At 35.0% G+C, this 19,114-nt stretch overlaps 2 protein-coding genes across 3 annotated transcripts in view; one reads left to right on the top strand and one right to left on the bottom strand.

The window, feature by feature from the left end:
• The first annotated feature begins 735 nt into the window (after positions 1 to 735).
• LOC136807763 (uncharacterized) lies at positions 736 to 7,120 on the top strand. The gene is made up of 6 exons (XM_067064380.1): positions 736 to 871; positions 1,257 to 1,300; positions 1,818 to 1,923; positions 2,754 to 2,819; positions 3,757 to 3,957; positions 6,395 to 7,120. Exons 1-6 carry the CDS (start codon positions 817 to 819, stop codon positions 6,964 to 6,966), a joined length of 1,044 nt encoding a protein of 347 aa, XP_066920481.1. The 5' UTR covers positions 736 to 816; the 3' UTR covers positions 6,967 to 7,120.
• Positions 7,121 to 8,019: 899 nt separating this feature from the next.
• Positions 8,020 to 19,114, bottom strand: part of LOC136807786 (spectrin alpha chain, non-erythrocytic 1-like) — a 49,370-nt gene continuing 38,275 nt past the window's right edge. Inside the window, exons 41-53 of one of the 2 annotated variants that reach the window (XM_067064411.1) lie at positions 17,460 to 17,619; positions 16,865 to 16,941; positions 16,105 to 16,173; positions 14,528 to 14,664; positions 13,719 to 13,908; positions 13,161 to 13,276; positions 12,488 to 12,664; positions 12,272 to 12,326; positions 11,940 to 12,034; positions 10,493 to 10,648; positions 9,768 to 9,914; positions 9,191 to 9,341; positions 8,020 to 8,619 (exon numbers count right to left, since the gene is read on the bottom strand). In XM_067064411.1, the coding sequence (XP_066920512.1) occupies positions 8,494 to 8,619; positions 9,191 to 9,341; positions 9,768 to 9,914; positions 10,493 to 10,648; positions 11,940 to 12,034; positions 12,272 to 12,326; positions 12,488 to 12,664; positions 13,161 to 13,276; positions 13,719 to 13,908; positions 14,528 to 14,664; positions 16,105 to 16,173; positions 16,865 to 16,941; positions 17,460 to 17,619 (1,656 nt within the window). In that variant the 3' untranslated portion in view covers positions 8,020 to 8,493. The remainder of the gene's footprint in view (positions 8,620 to 9,190; positions 9,342 to 9,767; positions 9,915 to 10,492; positions 10,649 to 11,939; positions 12,035 to 12,271; positions 12,327 to 12,487; positions 12,665 to 13,160; positions 13,277 to 13,718; positions 13,909 to 14,527; positions 14,665 to 16,104; positions 16,174 to 16,864; positions 16,942 to 17,459; positions 17,620 to 19,114) is intronic. The other variant, XM_067064410.1, reaches the window with a different exon arrangement.

Below are 19,114 nucleotides of genomic sequence, written 5' to 3'. Positions count from 1 at the left end.
GATGTTTTAATTTATAATTGTTCTTGGAAAATTTTTCTTATACACGCTTTTTTAATAAGAACGGTGTTTTTTCATTTCATCATGGATATTCTTAACTTTTTTGAGAAAGTTATCCTGAAATATTCTTACATCATTCTTAGGTTAGATACAAAATTCAAACTAAATTTAACATACGTCCAAAGCATAAAATGGCATTTTTGTGAAAGTGCTGGCAATTTACAGTTAGAAATGCTCTGAAATGGCATTTTTAGGTTTAGTAGCCAAATTCCATGATGGTGATATTCGTAGCATATTCATAGTTTTCGGACCAATTTCATCATGAATATTCTTATAAAGTATATTCTTATAAAAAAAGCGTGCCTATAAAAAGATTGCATGTGCAACGTGTTTCTAAAAAAACTGTTTGAGGAAGTGAGAAAAACCAAAAACAAGTTTTAAAAACCAAAAAAACCGTTCTCTCTTTTTGTTTCATATTCATTGGAGCATAAAATATTTTTTAATGATTAATTGTTCGAATTTCATTCTCAATGTCTCGAAGTTTTCAAGGATGGTTTCTACGCACAGATCAATATCAAGTAAACAATTGCAATTATTTCAATTTGAGTTGATAGAAACAATGTAGAATGTAATCATTTTATGGTTGAGTACGTTTACTGTTTTAAACACTAAAAAACACATTTTCAGCATGAAAATTAATTTTTGAATGTTCAATCATGCATTGAAAAATATTAGTTTTGGACTTAATAATTTTTTATCGTGCAATATTTTTTTTAACGGAATATTGCTGCAGGGAGTTCATTTTTTTGGAAGTGAAAGATGAATTTTCTGAAAATCGCCTTCGTGGCGCTACTTATTGTAGCCCTGTGTTCGGGTATGATATTATTTATTTTATTCTTCCATTACATTAATGAGAAACAGAGTATTTCTTTATCAATATTTATAGTTTCATGCTCTTCACAATCATTAGTTGATTTGAAATTATTTATTTTATTCTTCCATGTCTTAACGAATTAACTTTAGAGATTTTTTTATTGGGAAATATTTTTGTCAATTTTTGCTCGTGTTTTGTCTCGTTATTTTGTGTGGTTCCTAGCGTGAGAACCTGATACGACTATTTGAATTTTTTATTTTGTTTCCACTTTTGGTTTTATTATTCGCTCTGTGAAATTGAAGTTAAAAAGTATTCTCATTCAATTATTATATTTTCCTGATATATATGATTTTTTTAATGGTACCATTAATAATTTTTATCTCAGCCAAAAAGCACAAGAAAAGACATGGTTTGAAATCATTAGCTAAGGTAATTAACTAGATTTTTCTTAATTTGATAGTATACATACACTTTTTTTTATAAGAACATCCAAAATTTTTGAAGCCTTGGAATGTTCTTAGCTTTTTGGATTTTAAGCCTAAAAATCTTCTTAACATGTTCTTATTTTCGCTATTTTTTGAGAATTTTTGTCCATTTTCCTAAGAAATCGGGTGTTTTAGAGTTCTCAAAGCCTTAAAATGTTCTTAACTTGTTCATAATATTTTTGGCCATCAAAGCCTCATCTTCTTATATAGTTTGTTCTTATAAAAAAACGTGTATACTACTTTTGATTGAAAGCTTTGGCATCTCGCTCTTTTGATTTTTACACTGCACGTTTTTTTACAAGAACAAACTATATAAGAATGTAAGGCTTCGGTTAGCAAAATTTTATTAAGAACAAGTTACAAGAACATTAAGGTTATCGTAAATGAAATTATTTTAAAGAGGTTTCACTAAATAAATATCACCGAATTCCGCTCATAATTTGCTTCTTGTATTTTGACAGAAATCCAAGAAAGCGCCACAGGCGGCTCCACAAGAGCTACCACCCCCACCTCCACCACCTCCACCACCACCACCAGGCGCACCACCACCACCAGGCGCACCACCACGTAATATGATTCTTCTCATCTAATTCTTTCTTTACGACTAATATTATAGAAAAATAAGCAAGTGGTTAATGATGGGATAGTTCATTCATAAAGCAACCGTCATCATTCAATCATATAAATGTCTCTCTGTTTTGCTCTTACTCAAGGCTTGTTACGCTGATGTTATGCTATGTAATAAGGAGAGTGGCCTAATGCAAGCCCGGGGGGGGGGGGGTACTTAGGCAAATATGGATGATGGGTATGTGCGGACGGTAAGGGTCGTTTTTTTCACCTTTCAAAGTCTCTCTAAGGGTCGGAAAAATCAGAAAGTTTTAAATTAGTCTCTCTAAGGGTCGGAAAATTCAGGATTTTTGGGAAATTTTTTGATTTCCAGAGAAAAAATTGTAATAAAGTCTCTCTAAGGTTATGACTTTTTTCAAAAATCGAAAAAAAATTTTAATAAAGTCTCTCTAATGTTATGACTTTTTTCAAAAATCGAAAAAAAATGGTAATAAAGTCTCTCTAAGGGTATGGCTTTTTTCAAAAATCGAAAAAAAATGGTAATAAAGTCTCTCTAAGGGTATGACTTTTTTCAAAAATCGAAAAAGAAATTTCAAAAAGGCTCTCTAAGGGTCACCTTTTTAGCAAACAATCAGTCTCTCTAAGGGTCGGTTTTCGGAGGTCCCGTCCGCACATACCCCTCATTCGCCAACCCTAGTACCCCCCGGGAATGCAAGTGACAAAAATTCAGAGGAGTCCAGTCCAGTCTTTATCAATCAAAAAAAGGATTAAGCCTGGGTACAAGGTTGTATAGCATAATATTTTATTATTTTTTTCTTGATTTAATTCAGCTCTTCCACCTTGCGATCCAAACAAACCTGATACAGTAGTAGGAAATAGGCCCGGTGTCGACTGTGGTAAGTTCAAAATTAATATTTAATACCCTTCATTATGCTGTTGCTAGTTTTTGGGCAAATTTTTCTTTTTTCTTCAAAACATTTTTCACCTAGAATCTTTTGTTCTTTCTGTTCGAATTTACTTTACAGAAATTTTAGAAAAATACTGCACCACCGTCTCAGTGGCTCTATGAGCTTTTTTAGCCGTTGGAGTGGAACGTATGTGAGGTGGAGAAGGCCTGTTTAATGGGTGTGGGATTTAAAATTATTATGTTTTTTTTGTGCCTTAAAAATGGGGTTAGAAGTGAAGGGTGATGAGGGTCATTTTTCCAATTTTGATAATAGACAGGGATTATTACTGCAGAGGAGTGGAAATTATACTTCTAAATAACCTACCTACCTATTATTAAGTATATACCAAATAAATACTATATAAAAAAATAGCTGAAAGAATTTATTAATCATTAAACGACAGTCCTAATTTAAAGGTACTTTTCATAATAAAAACTATACAAAAGATTAAATAGCTCAGAACAACCCTTGCATTAATATTGATAAACTCACTGTCGAACTAGTCTTAGAAAATCCGTAAAACTTGACAGGGACTCGGTGTCATAAAAGTTTTGACTCTAATACATAAAGAATTTTTGGTTTTGAAGAGCATTTCGAAGGAGTATTTAAAGTAAAGGGGCGTTTATAGTTTTAAACCAGCTTACTTTACTAAAGTGAATGAGAACCATATTTTACTTCTTCTTTATTCTTCTTCACTCATTTACATTTGAGGGGATAAAATTATTATCTCAGTCATCTATGAAATTTGAAATTTGAGGGGCCTTTATTCAAAGTGATAGGATGAATAAAATAAAAAATGAAACAATTCTCTCTTTTTTTTTAGTTTTAAGTTTGACACTCATGAAAGCTAAATTTCGATAATAATTTGTAAATTTTATTTTTGTAGAATTACCACCAGACGCACCACCACCTCCAGGACCACTACCACCACCACTAGACGCACCACCACCACCACCACTAGACGCACCACCACCACCACCACTAGAGCCAGCACCACCACCTCCACCACCTCCACCACCACCACCAGCCAAGGCTGAAAGTGATGATGATGATGAGGAAGAAGATGGTTCCGCTGATGCTGAGCCAGGTATGACGTCACTTTATTATTCCACTTTAAGAGAGTGGTCAGAAAGTATCTACCTTAGGGTATAAATTATTTCGCGAGGGAAGATGTCTCGCGAAAATTAGTTGCCGCGAAAAATAATTCCCTTAAGGTACTTGGGGTGTCAAAATTTTTCCAAAAAATTCCATGTCTTTAGGTACATGCCTATATTAGTAGGGGGTGCCCAAAATATATTGAAATTTTGTTGAGGATATCAAGGGATGATGGAAATGTTTTTTGAATTTTTGAAAATATCCTCCACCCCACCCCAATAGATACTTTCTGACCACCCCCTAATAATACAGTGTGTCCGGAAAAGATTAGACAGATTTTATATACATTCAGGCCCAATTCATCAAATGTCTCTTTGTTGGTTTTATATAGTTTACCACCATCCGTAATTGAGCTTTCAAAAGATTTTCAAAATCACTCGGACATTTATATGGTAGAATATACAGAGTCGGCTCCTCTTTTGAAATGTCCATCATTAAATAAAATTCAATACTTATTAACTACACTTTGACAATTTTGAATTCAACTGGAAATTACATTGATATTGATATTTTCCATTATATAGAACCTGCTATATTTTTTCCGAACACATTTTACGTTTTGATAAATAGATTTGAAACTGTGAGGAGGCTGACATACTGGGTAGTAAACTGACTGTAGAATGAAAAATCTTGGATAAAATCTTAACTTAAAACTAGGGGAATAAGATTTTTAAAAGTCCTATAATTTCATATAATAGAACTGCAAGCATAGTAGTCGTTTATCCGCTGTAATTTGAATAGCATTTGACAGTCGTTGGAAATTGTATTTTATTCGATATTCAAGTCCTTTTTGAGTCTTCAATAGTCGACCTATTATCCTGGATACACGCTTTTTTTATACAAGAATACACTTTATAAGAATGTCCATGATGAAAACGGCCAAAGAATTAAGAATATAGTAAGAATATCACCATCATGGAATTTAGCAACTGAACCTAAGAATGCCATTTTTAATGCATTTTAACCTACAGATTGCCAATTTCGATCTTAACCTGAGAATACCGTAAGAATATTTTTGGATGATTTTCGCCAAAAAGTTAAGAATATCCATGATGAAATGAAAAAACACCATTCTTATAAAAAAAAGCGTGTAGTTGATTTGAGTTTACAACGACTACACGAAGTTTGTTTAGAACCCAGTCTCCTCACAGAGTAACTACATTTGTCTGCTTGATGACACCAAGTCCCTGTAAAATACAGTGTTCAAATGAAAAAAAATATTACAGTTAATTTCACGGAGAGCGGCATTCAGTCAATATAAAGTCTTTTAAAAGGCGGTGCTTATACACTACAAAATTTCGATACTTGGTAAAATTCAATTCCTTAACCACGCAACTTAAAACATCCAAACCATTCATACATTACATTATATAATTAAAAAAAAAAACTTTCATGCTTTCATGCTTACACGTAAAATTTCGTGCACTATTGATACTTGTAATTTTTTGAAATCATGTCTTCTCTTAACACACTTAACACAAAATAGTCGGTGAACTTTTCCAGTATAAAACTTTTATGATGAAAAACTTTCACCCTAAAATTTGACGGATTTCATTATTCCACGAAAAAGAACAAGCCATCCATACAAAAAACAATCTCATCCAAAAACATAAATACACAGGCAAAAATGAAAAAACCAAAACTTATTTTTCCTTTTTTTCTCTCTGCCTTAGAAATACCCGCCACTCAGCCTAAAAATGTCAAGTCAAAATCAGAGTCAAAATCCGTCAAAGCGAAAGGGCAGAAACGTAACCGGACTGTTCTCAATCATTCAGTCACGTCGATAAGTCAAACCAAAAATGCACCACAGCACGCAAAATCGGTTCACACTACAACATCGCATGTTAAGAATCATTTGTAACAGTATCACAATATATTTTTGATGTTTTGGATAGCGTTTAATAAAAAATAAATGAACATGTACTGTTCTACGAGCAAATGAAATAAATAAGATCTTAAACAAAAAACATCGTCTCATTTATTGTCTTCATAAACACAACCAAATCCACTAGAGTACAATATTCAAAATACACAAGTGTTTCCTACTTCAGATGCTTGATGCCTTTTGGTCTAAAACTAGGATAAAGGGTCTATTAAGAATACTAAATTCCGTGATCAATTTGAGAGAGCTTTTCTTTGCTCTTCTCTTTACTAGAAGACGTGGTACAAGTATCAAAGAAGCCCAAGAAAAATTCCAAAAAGCAAAAAGCAGGATCGCATCGGTCAACCGTCGTTACTAGTACAACAAACACAATACAACAACCCAAAAATTCTCATGTCAAAGCTAAATCCACTACTAAATTTGATAACAAAATCACAAAGTCGAATTGATTTGATTTAGTGACTTTTTTTCTTTCTTGTAAAAACAGCACCAATCGTTGCCCCAAAGAAACAATCCAAAAAGCAAGAAAAGAAAGTGAAAGGAGGTAAGAAGAAATTGAGCGTCCGCTCCATCGTTAAGCGGGCCGCTGAAGAAGCCGAAGAAGGAAGTGCTGAGCGAAAATCTGAAGTCGAAGGATCTGCTGAACGCAAATCTACCGTGACCGAAGAGGAAGCCACCAAAAAGAAATCTGAAGAAGGAGGCGATGATGAAGATGAAGATGACGAGGATGATGATGAATCCTCGGCTGCCCCACCACCAGTGGTCGCACCACCACCACCACCACCGCCACCATGTGACCCATCTGTTGATCCTAACTGCCCATACCCACCACCACCACCACCTCCCGCAGGTCCACCATACCCACCACCACCAGGCCCACCAGCACCCCCACCGCCACCACCAGATGTGCCACCACCAGGCCCACCAGCTCCACAACCAGAACCAGCCCCAGTCCCAGAACCAGCACCACTTCCACCACCAGAGAAAAAGAAGAAGGGAAAGAAGACCTCCAACAAAAAGAAAGCCAAGAAATCCAAGAAAAGCAAAAAGCATAATTAAATTTCACTCGTCATATTTAGCTTCATATAAACTTTGACATTCAATCCTTTACATAAATATGCACTGTATACCCGATATATTTTTTTGAAAAGAATAAAATTATTTATTATCCAAATTTTTACAACTCAAAATATATTTATTTAAATTAACCAAAGCCTTTTCAACTTTATGCTTACCCTGTACGCCTTTAAACAGTCAGAGAAAAACATAATTTTCCCCTTTAGGAAGTTTTCGTTTCGGACATGGTTAAAATACTGTTGGCATAACTTTCATTACTAAATCGGACACCTTTCCAGTGAAAAAAAAACACACTATCAAGTCGAAACAGGTACAGAAATATAATATTTTAAGTCATTAGTCTTTGAAATTAGCTAACCACCTATCTTCCATAAAAAATGAAAACTAAAATTTAACAAATAGAAGACCCTTAAAACAATTCATAGCTTGACGAATTACATTCATTAGTCCCTTGAGAGTAATTCATTGGTCGTCAATTTCTTATCAAAAATTACAACACTTGACAAATTTCATTCATTAGCCCCTAGAGAATAATTCGTTGTCGACAATTTCTTATCGAAATAAGCTCATCTCTTTCCCATTGGAAATTACAAGGGTCTAATGAATAAGATTTGACTAGAATTAAGAGTAATTTGTATCACTCGTCCATTCAGGAGTCCCTTGAGAATGATTTATTGTCATCAATTCCCCATTGGACGTTACAAAGCTTTTAACAAATTTCATTCATTAGTTCCTCAGAAACAATTTATTGTTTGTCATCTTTACAGGGTGTCCCGAAAAAAGTATCGAGTTCGAATGTGGTACGCCTCGACACTTTTTTTCGGGACACCCTGTACATCAGATATTACAATGCTCAACAAATGTCACTCAATTATCCCTTGGAGTCCTTGGAAGTACAAGGCTTTAGGGAAGGTAACAAATAAAATAAATGGTTTATAAAAGACTTCAATAACTTTTGATGACTTCGGTAGAATTATATCACCACACTGCTAGACAATTTTCCCGCCCAATACACACGAGGAAGAACGAAAGGAATTTAAGTTGATTGCAAACAATATTTTTTCAAATTTTAGTCATTGTATAATTACAAATTAAAATCTTAAATCAGGGATAATATTAGTAAAATCAAATAAAATTTTGATCAATTTTCATTACAATTGCTAAAATCTATTTTGATGATATATGATATTTTAAATTTTTCTGAATTTGGTGATGTGTCAGGTCTTGCAACAAAGAAAAAATAAGGAAAATAAAAACTCATTGACCCCGGGGCCGGATAAAATATATTTTAACAAAAAGCTGAAGTCAAGCCAATACAATAAATACAAGATATTCTAATAATACTCAAATTGCCGAGCTCCGTTAAATCAAACATCTTAATAATTGAGTTTCAAAGATTTTCTTCTTTTAAAATTTCACATACTTTTATCATCTAATGATGATAATGTTTTTTAATCGATTCTTCAATTCATTCATTTTGTCCATTCATTCTATGATTTTATCTCTTCTTCAAGCGACAAACAATTCCTCGACAAATACTTTATAATCGAAATAGCCAGGAAGTTCACGTCCATTTTTATCCACGTATACTTTCATACACGACATACAATAATCCGCTTGCTCTTTCGTTAAAGCCTATGGAGAAAAAAAATCACAAAACTTGTCAAAATAATTGGTCAATCCCTCACAAATTTGCATTTCTTATATACTCAATACACATTTTCGACCGTAGTCGCGCGGAAACAGGCGTGTGCCACCTTATTAATTATCCCCCTAAACTCGACTCGATCCAATCCATTTTTTACACTTTTTTCTGTAGGTGCAAAAAAAGACTGGGACGGTTTTATGGTAGTAAAACGGAAAAAATACCCTCGCGGCAATTGGAGGCTACGGTCGAAAAGGTGTATAGACCGGGCTTTATTTTGTTGTATTCAAATAAACAACCCAATTGTTCAGAGACAATTTCAGGGTGAACAATATACGAAAGATTCCATATACATACATCCCTGTCCCTATAACTATTTCTAGCTAGCGAATATAAAATTAAATTTTTTTGAATTGGATGGGATTTTCAATCTATTTCTTATCAAGATTTTAAGACATTTTTCTCAGTGAGACGATATAGCACAGAGGTGTATACTTCATTTTTTTTCAGCATTACACCCACAAAAACTTTTACAACAAAAAACGAAGAAAACGTCCATACCATGTATAATTCTTCTTCCGTTACAAAAGCTTGCTTTCCACCCTCGGTGATCGCTCGGAAAGCATCTTCGACTTCCGACGCTGACCGAACATTCTCGGTTTCCCGACTGATCATAAATGCCATATACTCGTTCAATGATACAACACCGTCACTAAAAGTTGATTAAAATATGTACAATATTCTGAAGGAAAGGGTGCTCAGCAATCCCGGGAAATTTCAAGTAAGTTTTGTTTGGCTATCAAAGATAGTTTTGATCAAGGACATAATTAAAAGGAGGGACACGCTCAAAAGATAGATCTTGTCTTAAAAATAGGCCCAAAACGAACCCAGACAAAGCTGAGAAAATCACTCGCATTTGAAGTCAGTTAGTTCAAAGTTTAAAGTTCGCAAGTCTGAAATTTCAATTGACCACAGAACTCCAGCAGCTAAAGTCTAATTTAACTCTCCTTAGACCATAGACTAGGTTCTAATCATATCAAAAGCGGAAAAAATCAGCAAAACATCGAACATAAAATTCCGGCACGCCTAGATCCGACACTACCCAGACCACGGCTGAATGAAGTCAAATAACATTTACCCGTTAGGATCAACAGTTCTAAGAATGGCTTCAAATTCACTATCATCTTCTCCCTCCTCCACAACTGGCAAATCATAACCAAGCGATCGTAAACATGATTTGAATTCTGGATGGTCCAAAAATCCTGTCTTGTCTTTGTCGAAATGCCTGAAAAGAGAGAAATATTTGTTTCCTTTCAATACCGAAGGGATTTTTTGAATTTATTAGTTTCAGTATTATTTCTCTTGAAGGAAAATATCTCCCTTTTAAAATAGAGCCCCTTCTATTATCTGATATTCCGATGGCGGATTGGCGGCCGCCCACTCTAAAGCTCTAAAGGAGCGGGCCAATTTCCCATCGGAGAGGAATGATAGTCGGCCTTTGACGTGCCGCATCCCCAGTCGGGTTCAACTACCCTTGCGCATAAAGCTAAAAATATTTCGGTTGGGCCCGCCAATCCCCGAAAAAGAGGGCTCTCCCGCTGCAAAATCATTGACTCGGTCTTGCAGAATTCCGTAATCTAAACCTTCCAGATGTTGAAAATTTTCCCGACCTTCAGAACTTGCGTGTCGGATGAAAATTTCACCATCTGGGTGCCAGATAAGTTCCTATATAACTCGAACTATCGCACATTTGTTCAATTTTCACTTAATGTTTTAAGGGCTTCGAAGCTAATCGAGAGAAAATGCATTCGAGTTTCTAGACATTCAGTTATGGTGATTTCATAAAATATACGATAAACTTACTTGAACATGATGTTGAATTCACGGAGAGTGTCTTCCGAAACACCTGTCATATTCTTCGCTTTGATTTGATGTTCCAGATTCTTTTGCATTCTCATGTTCAATTGGTCCAATTGGTCCCATTGTTGTGCTAAGCCAACTGTACTGTGATCCGTATACCTGTAAAAAAAACAAGTGATACTTTTATGGACCGGCCTACCTGGTTATGCAATTAACACATATAATTGATATCAATCATTCAGAACACAAATAGTGACGATTTATTAAAATTAGTCGTTTGTTTCTTATAAAAAAAATGTTTAGAAACCAAAACTTCATGCTCTTGAAATATTCTTTCATATTCAAGACTTCGTGAGCGTAAAAAACATCTATCTCATCAAAAAATTGAGTAATTTGGCTAAGAACATTGATGTATGCTTATTAATAGTGATTCTTATAGACAAAGATGCGTTTTTTGAGCTGAAAAGTTCTTCTTTTACAAAAATCTGCTTGACCCATCTTTTACCTACTTTCATGCAAAAATCAGAAAAAAACAATGATCCAATATTTCACAAAGTCCAAAAAACCCTTTTTTTAGCCGTTTTTTGGCCCAAATTTGCCTTAAAACATTTTATTTTCGAAAATCTGGCTCCATCACATTCGAGGGTTTAAAGTTATGCATCTTTGTGCAAAAAATCATAAAGAATGAAAGAGCCAATCTCGAGAAAAGCTAATACCTAAGTAATTGATAATGTGCTTATAAAAAAATATCGAATCTGGCCAGTTTTTCTATAAAAACACGTCAAGCAACCAAAATTTCATGTCTAAACACACATATGCTTCAAAAGTAAGCCCTCATGAGCAAAAAAAACATCTATTTCATAAAAAAATTGAGTAATTTGACTAAGAACATTGATGTATGCTTATTAATAGTGATTCTTTTAGATAAACATGCGTTTTTTAAGCCAAATAAATTTTTTTGCAAAAATCTGCTTGAGCCATCTTTTACCTATGGTTACCACCCTACTTTCATGCAAAAAATCAGAAAAAATTAATGATCCAATTTTTCACAAAGTCCAAAAAACCAGCTGGTAACGAACGGACGGACGGTCGAACGGACAGAGGTTAATTTATAGGACCTCCACCCCACCGGGGTAGGTCCAAAAAAAAAATATTAAGTATCTTAATATCTAGAATCATCGAAACTATATTTTTTACCTTTTAGGCTGCCGGCATCCACTAACGGACTCGTGCTCCTTATAGACTATACTACGCGGTTTTGTAGAGGTCTGCGATTCAGACTAGCACTTTTTTGAGGTCAGAGCTACAGGCAATAGGCAATTTGTAAGATCCGGATTTTAATATAGATGGACTGACAGAAGTATGTATGACATTCGTAATTTAATAAAATAAAGCCAACTTTAGATCATTCATTGAAAATCTCCTTGGTATTATTGGTTGAAAGACTTACTTGTTATCAAGGATCATTGCTTCTTCCATTTGAGCGCCAATGTCTTCAATTTCTCCCAAGTTTTCTTTCTTCGATCCAATCACTTTGGATGTTTCCTGTGGAGCGAGATGAATGAAAGACACAGTACATTATAAGGGGATTGAAATTGGTTATTTGTCCGTATCATACTCGACTTGACCAAAAACAATCTCTTCTAATTTGCGTGTCAATTTCTACATGTGAGAATAGTATAAGCAGGATATTTTTAAGAGCTTCTTCAATAAGAAATTTCAGTAGAGAATATTAAGTATTAACGGAATGATCAATGAATAAGAAAAGTTTCGGAATCTTACCTTAAGTGAAGCAAGTTGTTCTTCCAATGTTCCTGTGGAATCCACCATGCTTGTCCTTTGATAAAAAAATTGTGAAAACATTCATTAGTTTTCTTGAAGTTGAAAACTCAAATAATTTTTTGTCTTAATTGGTCAGTATTGTTTTAAGCTGACAAACAACAATCCAATGGCCATAGGAAACAAACGCAGTAAAAAAATCCTTAGGTCAACACTTACCTGGTATCAGTGACAAAACGATTGAAACCATTCGCTTTTTCAGCGAAACTTTGTCTCAATTCATCATTGAAGTCTTGTCGTCTTGTTTCTTTCTCCAATGCATTTTCACGATCACGAATCAATTCTTGCAGATTCTTCCATGTCTCTTCAATAGCGTCCATACCAAACCACGCATATCTGAGTGAAAAGTTAAAAGAAACAAAGTAAGGTCTGGTGTCTCGAGAAGTAACTAAAATTATAACTCTAAAATCATTGTGAAATGTGATCTGAATGGATGTTACTAAAGATCGAAACTTTCCATGTCTGTTTTTGTATATTCTAAACCTTCGAGAATGATGTAGATTTACGTCTAAAAAAAGTTTTTTTGTCCCCGATTAAATTGCTCTTGGCTCGAAACATTTTCAGACAGCACCACCAAACCTCGCAGTCTAAGCTGAGATTTTGTGACGATAGCAAAGTTGTTGCCTGAATACCATTTTTACTATAATTGCTGTTCAAAGTGTTAATGTTTAGTGCGGGTTATAATTTCATACTAAAAGTAACCAAAATCAGTAGAAAGTTTATTCATGCGATTGGGAATAACCGCAGTTTTGACCCTGCAAAATTGAGGATGGTAAAAGTGCTGATTTACCGTCGTCCTCAAATGGTCAGGATCTGATACAACGAAACTTACGGGTTGACTTCAATGTTATAGGACTTGATTTCAGCATCAAGTTCGACCAACTCATTGAAATTAGCTTTTGGTTGATCGAGACTGTCACGGAATGTGGTGTGTGCGTCCAGAAGGTTCTGCAAACAAAATTTTGAAAGGGTTTTCTTTCGATTGGTTGATAATAGGATAGACAGACTTTGTTTTTTTTTTCATCAAAACCCTCAATGGTCCAAAGATAATGAAATGATTATAGATACTTTTTGGAGAAGAGTCTATCTATTCATCATATGCACAATTGCAATGTCTTCAAACATTACATCATGGACCCAGCAGCTGATTAGTTAAAAGTGACGTAAAATCAGTCAGTACGTCACTTACAACCAATCAGCTGTAAGGTCGGGAGAAGACATTGCGATGATGCATATAATGAATTGTACTTGAAAGTGTCTTGGTGATATTCAACATCTTAAATGTTTGTTAACTGAAGGACCGAGAAAATTTGTTCGAGTTATAAGCGGTTCGACATTCAATTTTAAAGTAAACCACGGGTGTCTGCTAAAAACAGAGGCTCATCTGTACCTTAATCTGTTCAACAGAGTTACATCGGACAGGATCGGTCAAATCTTCTTCCGCATTCTCAAACCAACTGTTAAATTCGGAGGCTTTCTTGGCGAACAACAAGAACAAGTCCTCCACCATTTGGTAATGTTTTTGTAATTTCAATAATTTCTCACGTCTTTCATTCGCTTTGTTCAACAAATTGTTCCATCTAAAAAAAGAGGAGAAAGGATTCAAAATATCAACCTCCCTCCGGTGTATCACAGACAGGCGATATTGCACCATCAAAAAGAAAGGATACAGTCGAGTACAACAACAGGCGAGTCTTCGTAATAACCTCTAGAACTCGAGTGTCTCTATAACTCGAACGGTTTTTCGGTTTCCTCTATGCCATTGAAAGACTATGTTTATGAAAATGTCCACGACTCGAACAATTACTGCATCCTGACTGTATTTAGTTCGATAAAAACAATATCATGGAATCGAGAATGCCATTTCTTTATTTAGTTTCAGTTTAATGAGAATAGCTTGTAAAGGATAAACGAAAGGTTATAGTCACCACTAAAGGATTTTTGATAGACAGAATATGACGCGATTACCTCACAGAACTCAGTACCATCTAAAATCATTTAGTTGAAGTATTCATGATACCCACCATTGCAATGTCTTCTAACATTACACCACGGACTCAACAGCTGATTGGTTACAAGTGACGTACTGGCTGATTTTACGTCACTTACAACCAATCAGCCGTTGTGTCTATAATGATGCATATCATAGTAGGCTAAGTTACCCAGAGCGTAATGTTGTTTTGGAAGGGAAATTGTTACCTAGTTACCAGACCGTCATGTCGTGCAATGATAGCCGGTGTTTGTTGATGTTCAGCTTTCACCAATTCTTCTTTTAATGACGTCACACGTGCTATACCTTCGTTTTCAAATGCACGTAAACCAGCATCGAACGTGTTCTAAAATAATGAGATTTAATGTAAGTCTCGATAGAAAATTTGTCAATTTTTCACTTATTGCAGAAGAATAAAACGTACTTGCAGTTGACTCTCACTAATTCGAACTCAAACGGGGAATCTTATTTGTTCGAATAACAGAGAGCCGACTGCAGATAAGTATTGCACCCACTGTGGAGGGCATCCAAAGAGAGGACTAGCTTTTTGGTAGCTGTCTACATGAAGGTGGGGGAGGTTGTTACCTGGTTACCAGACCGGGTGGGCTAAATCATTTTGCTTGATTGAGGGGGGGGGGCTGTATTTTTCAAAAAATACTGTGGGCTAGCTTGCTAGGGGGCGTGTTTTGTAATAGAACTGGGGGCAGAGGTGATAGGTTACATATACTTTGAATTATGTTAAAAATATATGTTCTGGGGAAGGTTTTAACCTTCTTGGAATTTTTTTTTTGTTATTTTGGTTTGTGAAGGTGGGGGCTATGTTTCTAGAATTTAGCCGGGGGCTATTTTCTTTAGCCCCCCCCTGAAAAATTCTAAGGGCTGGACCCCTCTGCACACTATGACATCAGGAACAACTTAGGGCTTATTATACATTACGGTGTTGAAAAAGAAAAAACGCGTTTTGGATAGGAAACAAGTGGCTTCATTTCCCATTCAGGAGTTTCGGATCGTGCCCCTGGGCTTTAAGATCAATGCTCGTTACATATTAACCATTCAATGAAAATTTAGTCGATTTGCAAGGTATTAACAGTAAAATTTTTATAAATATCGTTAACTACGTTCAATTATGTTGCTATCTGTCGAGTTTTGTAAATATTAGTAGTGAGAAAAGGCGCAGTAGAGAATCGTCTACTGTAGTAAAAGTATTTTGTTATCTCTTAGACTAGTAAACTAGTCGGTTATTACTTATAATAAAACTGTCAATCAAATAATATAAACACTAATTAAATATTCAGCGCGTGTGAGAGAAAAGGAAAATAACCGACTAGAAGCTTCTTCCAACGCCTTTTTTTCTTCACCTAAAATCGTAAGGAGAGACACTGACCCGTGCGGGATTGCATTTATTTTTCTTTCTGTTTATTGCATTTTTGGAAATGCTCATTTATTTATATGTTACCATGTTTAATTTTACTATGAAATATCATTTAGTCAAAAAAGTTGGATGGATTCTCAAAAACCTAAAAAACCTTGTAAAATTAAACAACGTTATTTGAGGGAAGAAGCTTCTAGTCGTTGAGATTCAGAAAAACACGCAACCTCACCTCTTCGATTCTTTTTATTTGGAGCTTGAATTTTTTGTATATGGGTCTGTTTTCAACGACTAGTTTACTGGTCTAGTTATCTCTTTGAGTACTTTAGTATTTATTATGTTTACTGTTAAAAGTCATTTAATTTTGTCAGTAGATATTTTAGTCACGTGTTAGTTTTCATTAATCACGTGACAAACCTGTAATTGTATTAAATGATTTGGATTGGTCGATCGGTCATAAAAGAAGCGTTCCTCACCATTCTCGTCCTGTCATAACGTAAATTTCAAAGCAGATTACAAAACAGTAACTCTCTCTAATTCGATCTTCAAGGACCAAGAATTTTCTTCGAATTAGAGAAAGATTCGAATTACTTCTCAGATTGTAATTCAAACCACTTTTCAGATGAGGGAACCAATATTTTAGTTCGAATTATAGAAAGATTCGAATAATAGAGTTTCGAATTATTGAGAGTTGACTGTCATTTTTTAAGTCTGTTTTTCAAGGGTATTAAATACTGGATTTACGGGTGATTTTCTAAATAACTACCGGTATTGTTACAAATGCTAAAAAATTTGGTGCCGGAACAAAAATCAAAAGTATCATCAATGATACTGTCATTCCGTTGTTTTTCCTGACAATTATCAACATACCGTCCATTCTTTTGCGAAATACCGGTATAAAAATGGTTCAATACCGTTATGAAACCCTCTCTATGTTTACCAGCAACCGAAAGTTTTGGGTAAAGGTAGATCTAGGGCAAAATCTAAGGGAGGTTTCTGAAATTTAGACTAAATCTAAAGGGGAACCTAGAAAATTTGACCAAAAAAGAACGAGGTTCCCTGAAATTTTGGGTAAAATCCAGGGGGTTGATTTTTGCAAAAAAATAAGGTAAAAGCTTTTCTGGAATAGCCCAATACTATTATTAAATTTCGATTCAGAAAAACAATATTTTCTTACCTGTCTGGTCAAGAGGTTTTGTGTACTGGAAGAGTCACGTGGGTCTTGATCTGATTTCACAAAATTCTCCTTGTCATCTGAAAAGATATTTTAACGGAAGAGTTGTTATCAACAAATTAAAAGTTCCTCTGCTATAGCAATAACTGAAGTCATTACAGCAGAATTTCCAAACGAGCAGGGTTCAAGCGAGTTCATCTTCCCCATATTTTGAAGCAAAAGAGGTTTATCTTTTTATCTGAGAAATAACTGAAATCAAATCAAAAATCCCTGATTTGTGAAAACTTTGAGCGTCATCTTACTTAGACATTCTAAAACGTCTCATAATAGATCTGAAACAATAACGCCGTGACGTAAGGGGGTATTGACCCTGGAGGTTGGAAGGGAAGGGGTGCTTAAACTTCTTAGATGCGCGAGGTTTCCTTTTTTCAAATTTTTATGGTGCAGGGGCACCTTGCAAAAATATTTAGAGAGGCCTTGAGGTGGCTAGTTGAACCGTGACGCTACTAAGCTTCTGCTTAGGTATTTTAGAGGTCTGTGATTTAGATTACGATCAAATCCAGTATCGTTTATCTTTTTATAAGAGAGAAATTTTTACCTATCCATGATTCGACGACATTAGCTTTCCAGTTAAATTGCAAGAAAGCGGAATTATCCATCAATTTTTGACGACGTGTTTCTCCTTGTATTTTCAACTCATTCATTCTCGTTTCCAAACTCTCCAAATCGGAACGAATGGAATCAACATAATGGTTCTCCTATGAGACAAAACAGTAATACTGATCATAGTATTTATAAACTATAGCATTTTAAAGAAGCTTGACTAGAGACTTCTCCGGTAAGATTTTTTGGCTGATAAACACGGTGGTGCCCGCTCAAATTATACAGGTACGAGCCGGGAAGTATCTTATCCATTTGGTGGACTAACTTTCTTGGGGTTTTTCTTGACCCTTATGGTAATAAGAATATTTTAAGCTTCTGGGCCACCTGGATTTCTCACCTGGGTATCCATAATGGCGGATTTTTGGTCATGTGACCCCCGTAGGCAAAACTGAAAATTCTTCCAACCCAAATATAGGCATATCATATATCAATCGATCGGAAATTTGATACTGATTAATTTTGAGATACAAAGTTGGGTCTGAAAACTTTCCTATCTCGAGATATAAATCACTTTCGTTTTCTCAGGTTTGGCTGCAGTTGTAGCGGGCTTTCATGGAGAGGCAATTCTTTTAGTCATATCTCAAGAAATATGCTTTTACATATCAAAACTTTGCTCCTCTAGAAAAGCATTAGAAATTTTTGTGCAAATTTTCAAAAATTTTGCAGTAAAAATGTGTATTTTACAGACCAGAGTACAATTTTCTTACCGTCGAATAAAAGATCTTTTTCTCTCAAAATTGGTCTCTTTGTCTGAAATGAATTAGTGAAATGATGCTTAATAAGGTTTAGAGCCACTCGATTCTTCATATTATACTCAGAGAGGTACCTGGGGAATATATAAGGGCTAAGTGTGTCTGGTCAGCACTTTATAAGTATGATTTACGGTAAGACATGATCCCGAAAACGGTGAAATTTCCAAATAATTAATGAAAAATTCTCTCATTGCATCTCAACATTAAACCTTCTGTTCTTAAGATTGACTAATGCAAAGAATTATGAATAATGTAAATTGTTACAGTGTGTATTTTACAGACAGGATTTAAGTGCTTCTAGGAGCTTCTCTTGTTCTGAAACGCCTTAGATTACTACAGAAATACCCGAACTTGAGAATTTACTGAGTTAATCCGTCAAAATTCGCCAATTCCTTAATCTTTATTGTTCATGCATGAAACGAGATTTAGAGGGCTTAGAATCTGTGTTGTCTGTAGGACCAAAAAACGTCGGCATAATATGGCTTCGAGAGGCGATAATCCTAGGCGATTGTATGAAGCCTAGTGATGGAACCATATTTGTGAACCTGCTTGGATCTATTCTGGTTACTGTTACAATTATAAGAGGCGTATAATGGTCCAATGCATCATTGTATATCCGCTTTAACTACATGAATGCAACACAAAGCCTTCAGCTAGTTGAAGAAGTCAGACTGTAGGAATTTTAACTTAAAGCGCTTTAAAGAAGTTATTGCCATATAAAATAATGGTTAAGCTACATGTCCAAAATATCCCCGTTTTCTTACAAAATCTAAGTATAATATTAAGAAATCTTGATTTTAAAATTCTTATTTGTTTTGGACATGGCTTGCTGATGGTG

The sequence above is a fragment of the Clytia hemisphaerica genome, unplaced genomic scaffold (assembly GCF_902728285.1).
Source record: "Clytia hemisphaerica strain Z4C2 unplaced genomic scaffold, Clytia hemisphaerica genome assembly, whole genome shotgun sequence".
NCBI lineage: Eukaryota > Metazoa > Cnidaria > Hydrozoa > Leptothecata > Clytiidae > Clytia > Clytia hemisphaerica.
Note: the sequence above shows the minus strand (reverse complement) of the source record. Positions and strands in the feature narration are given on the sequence as shown.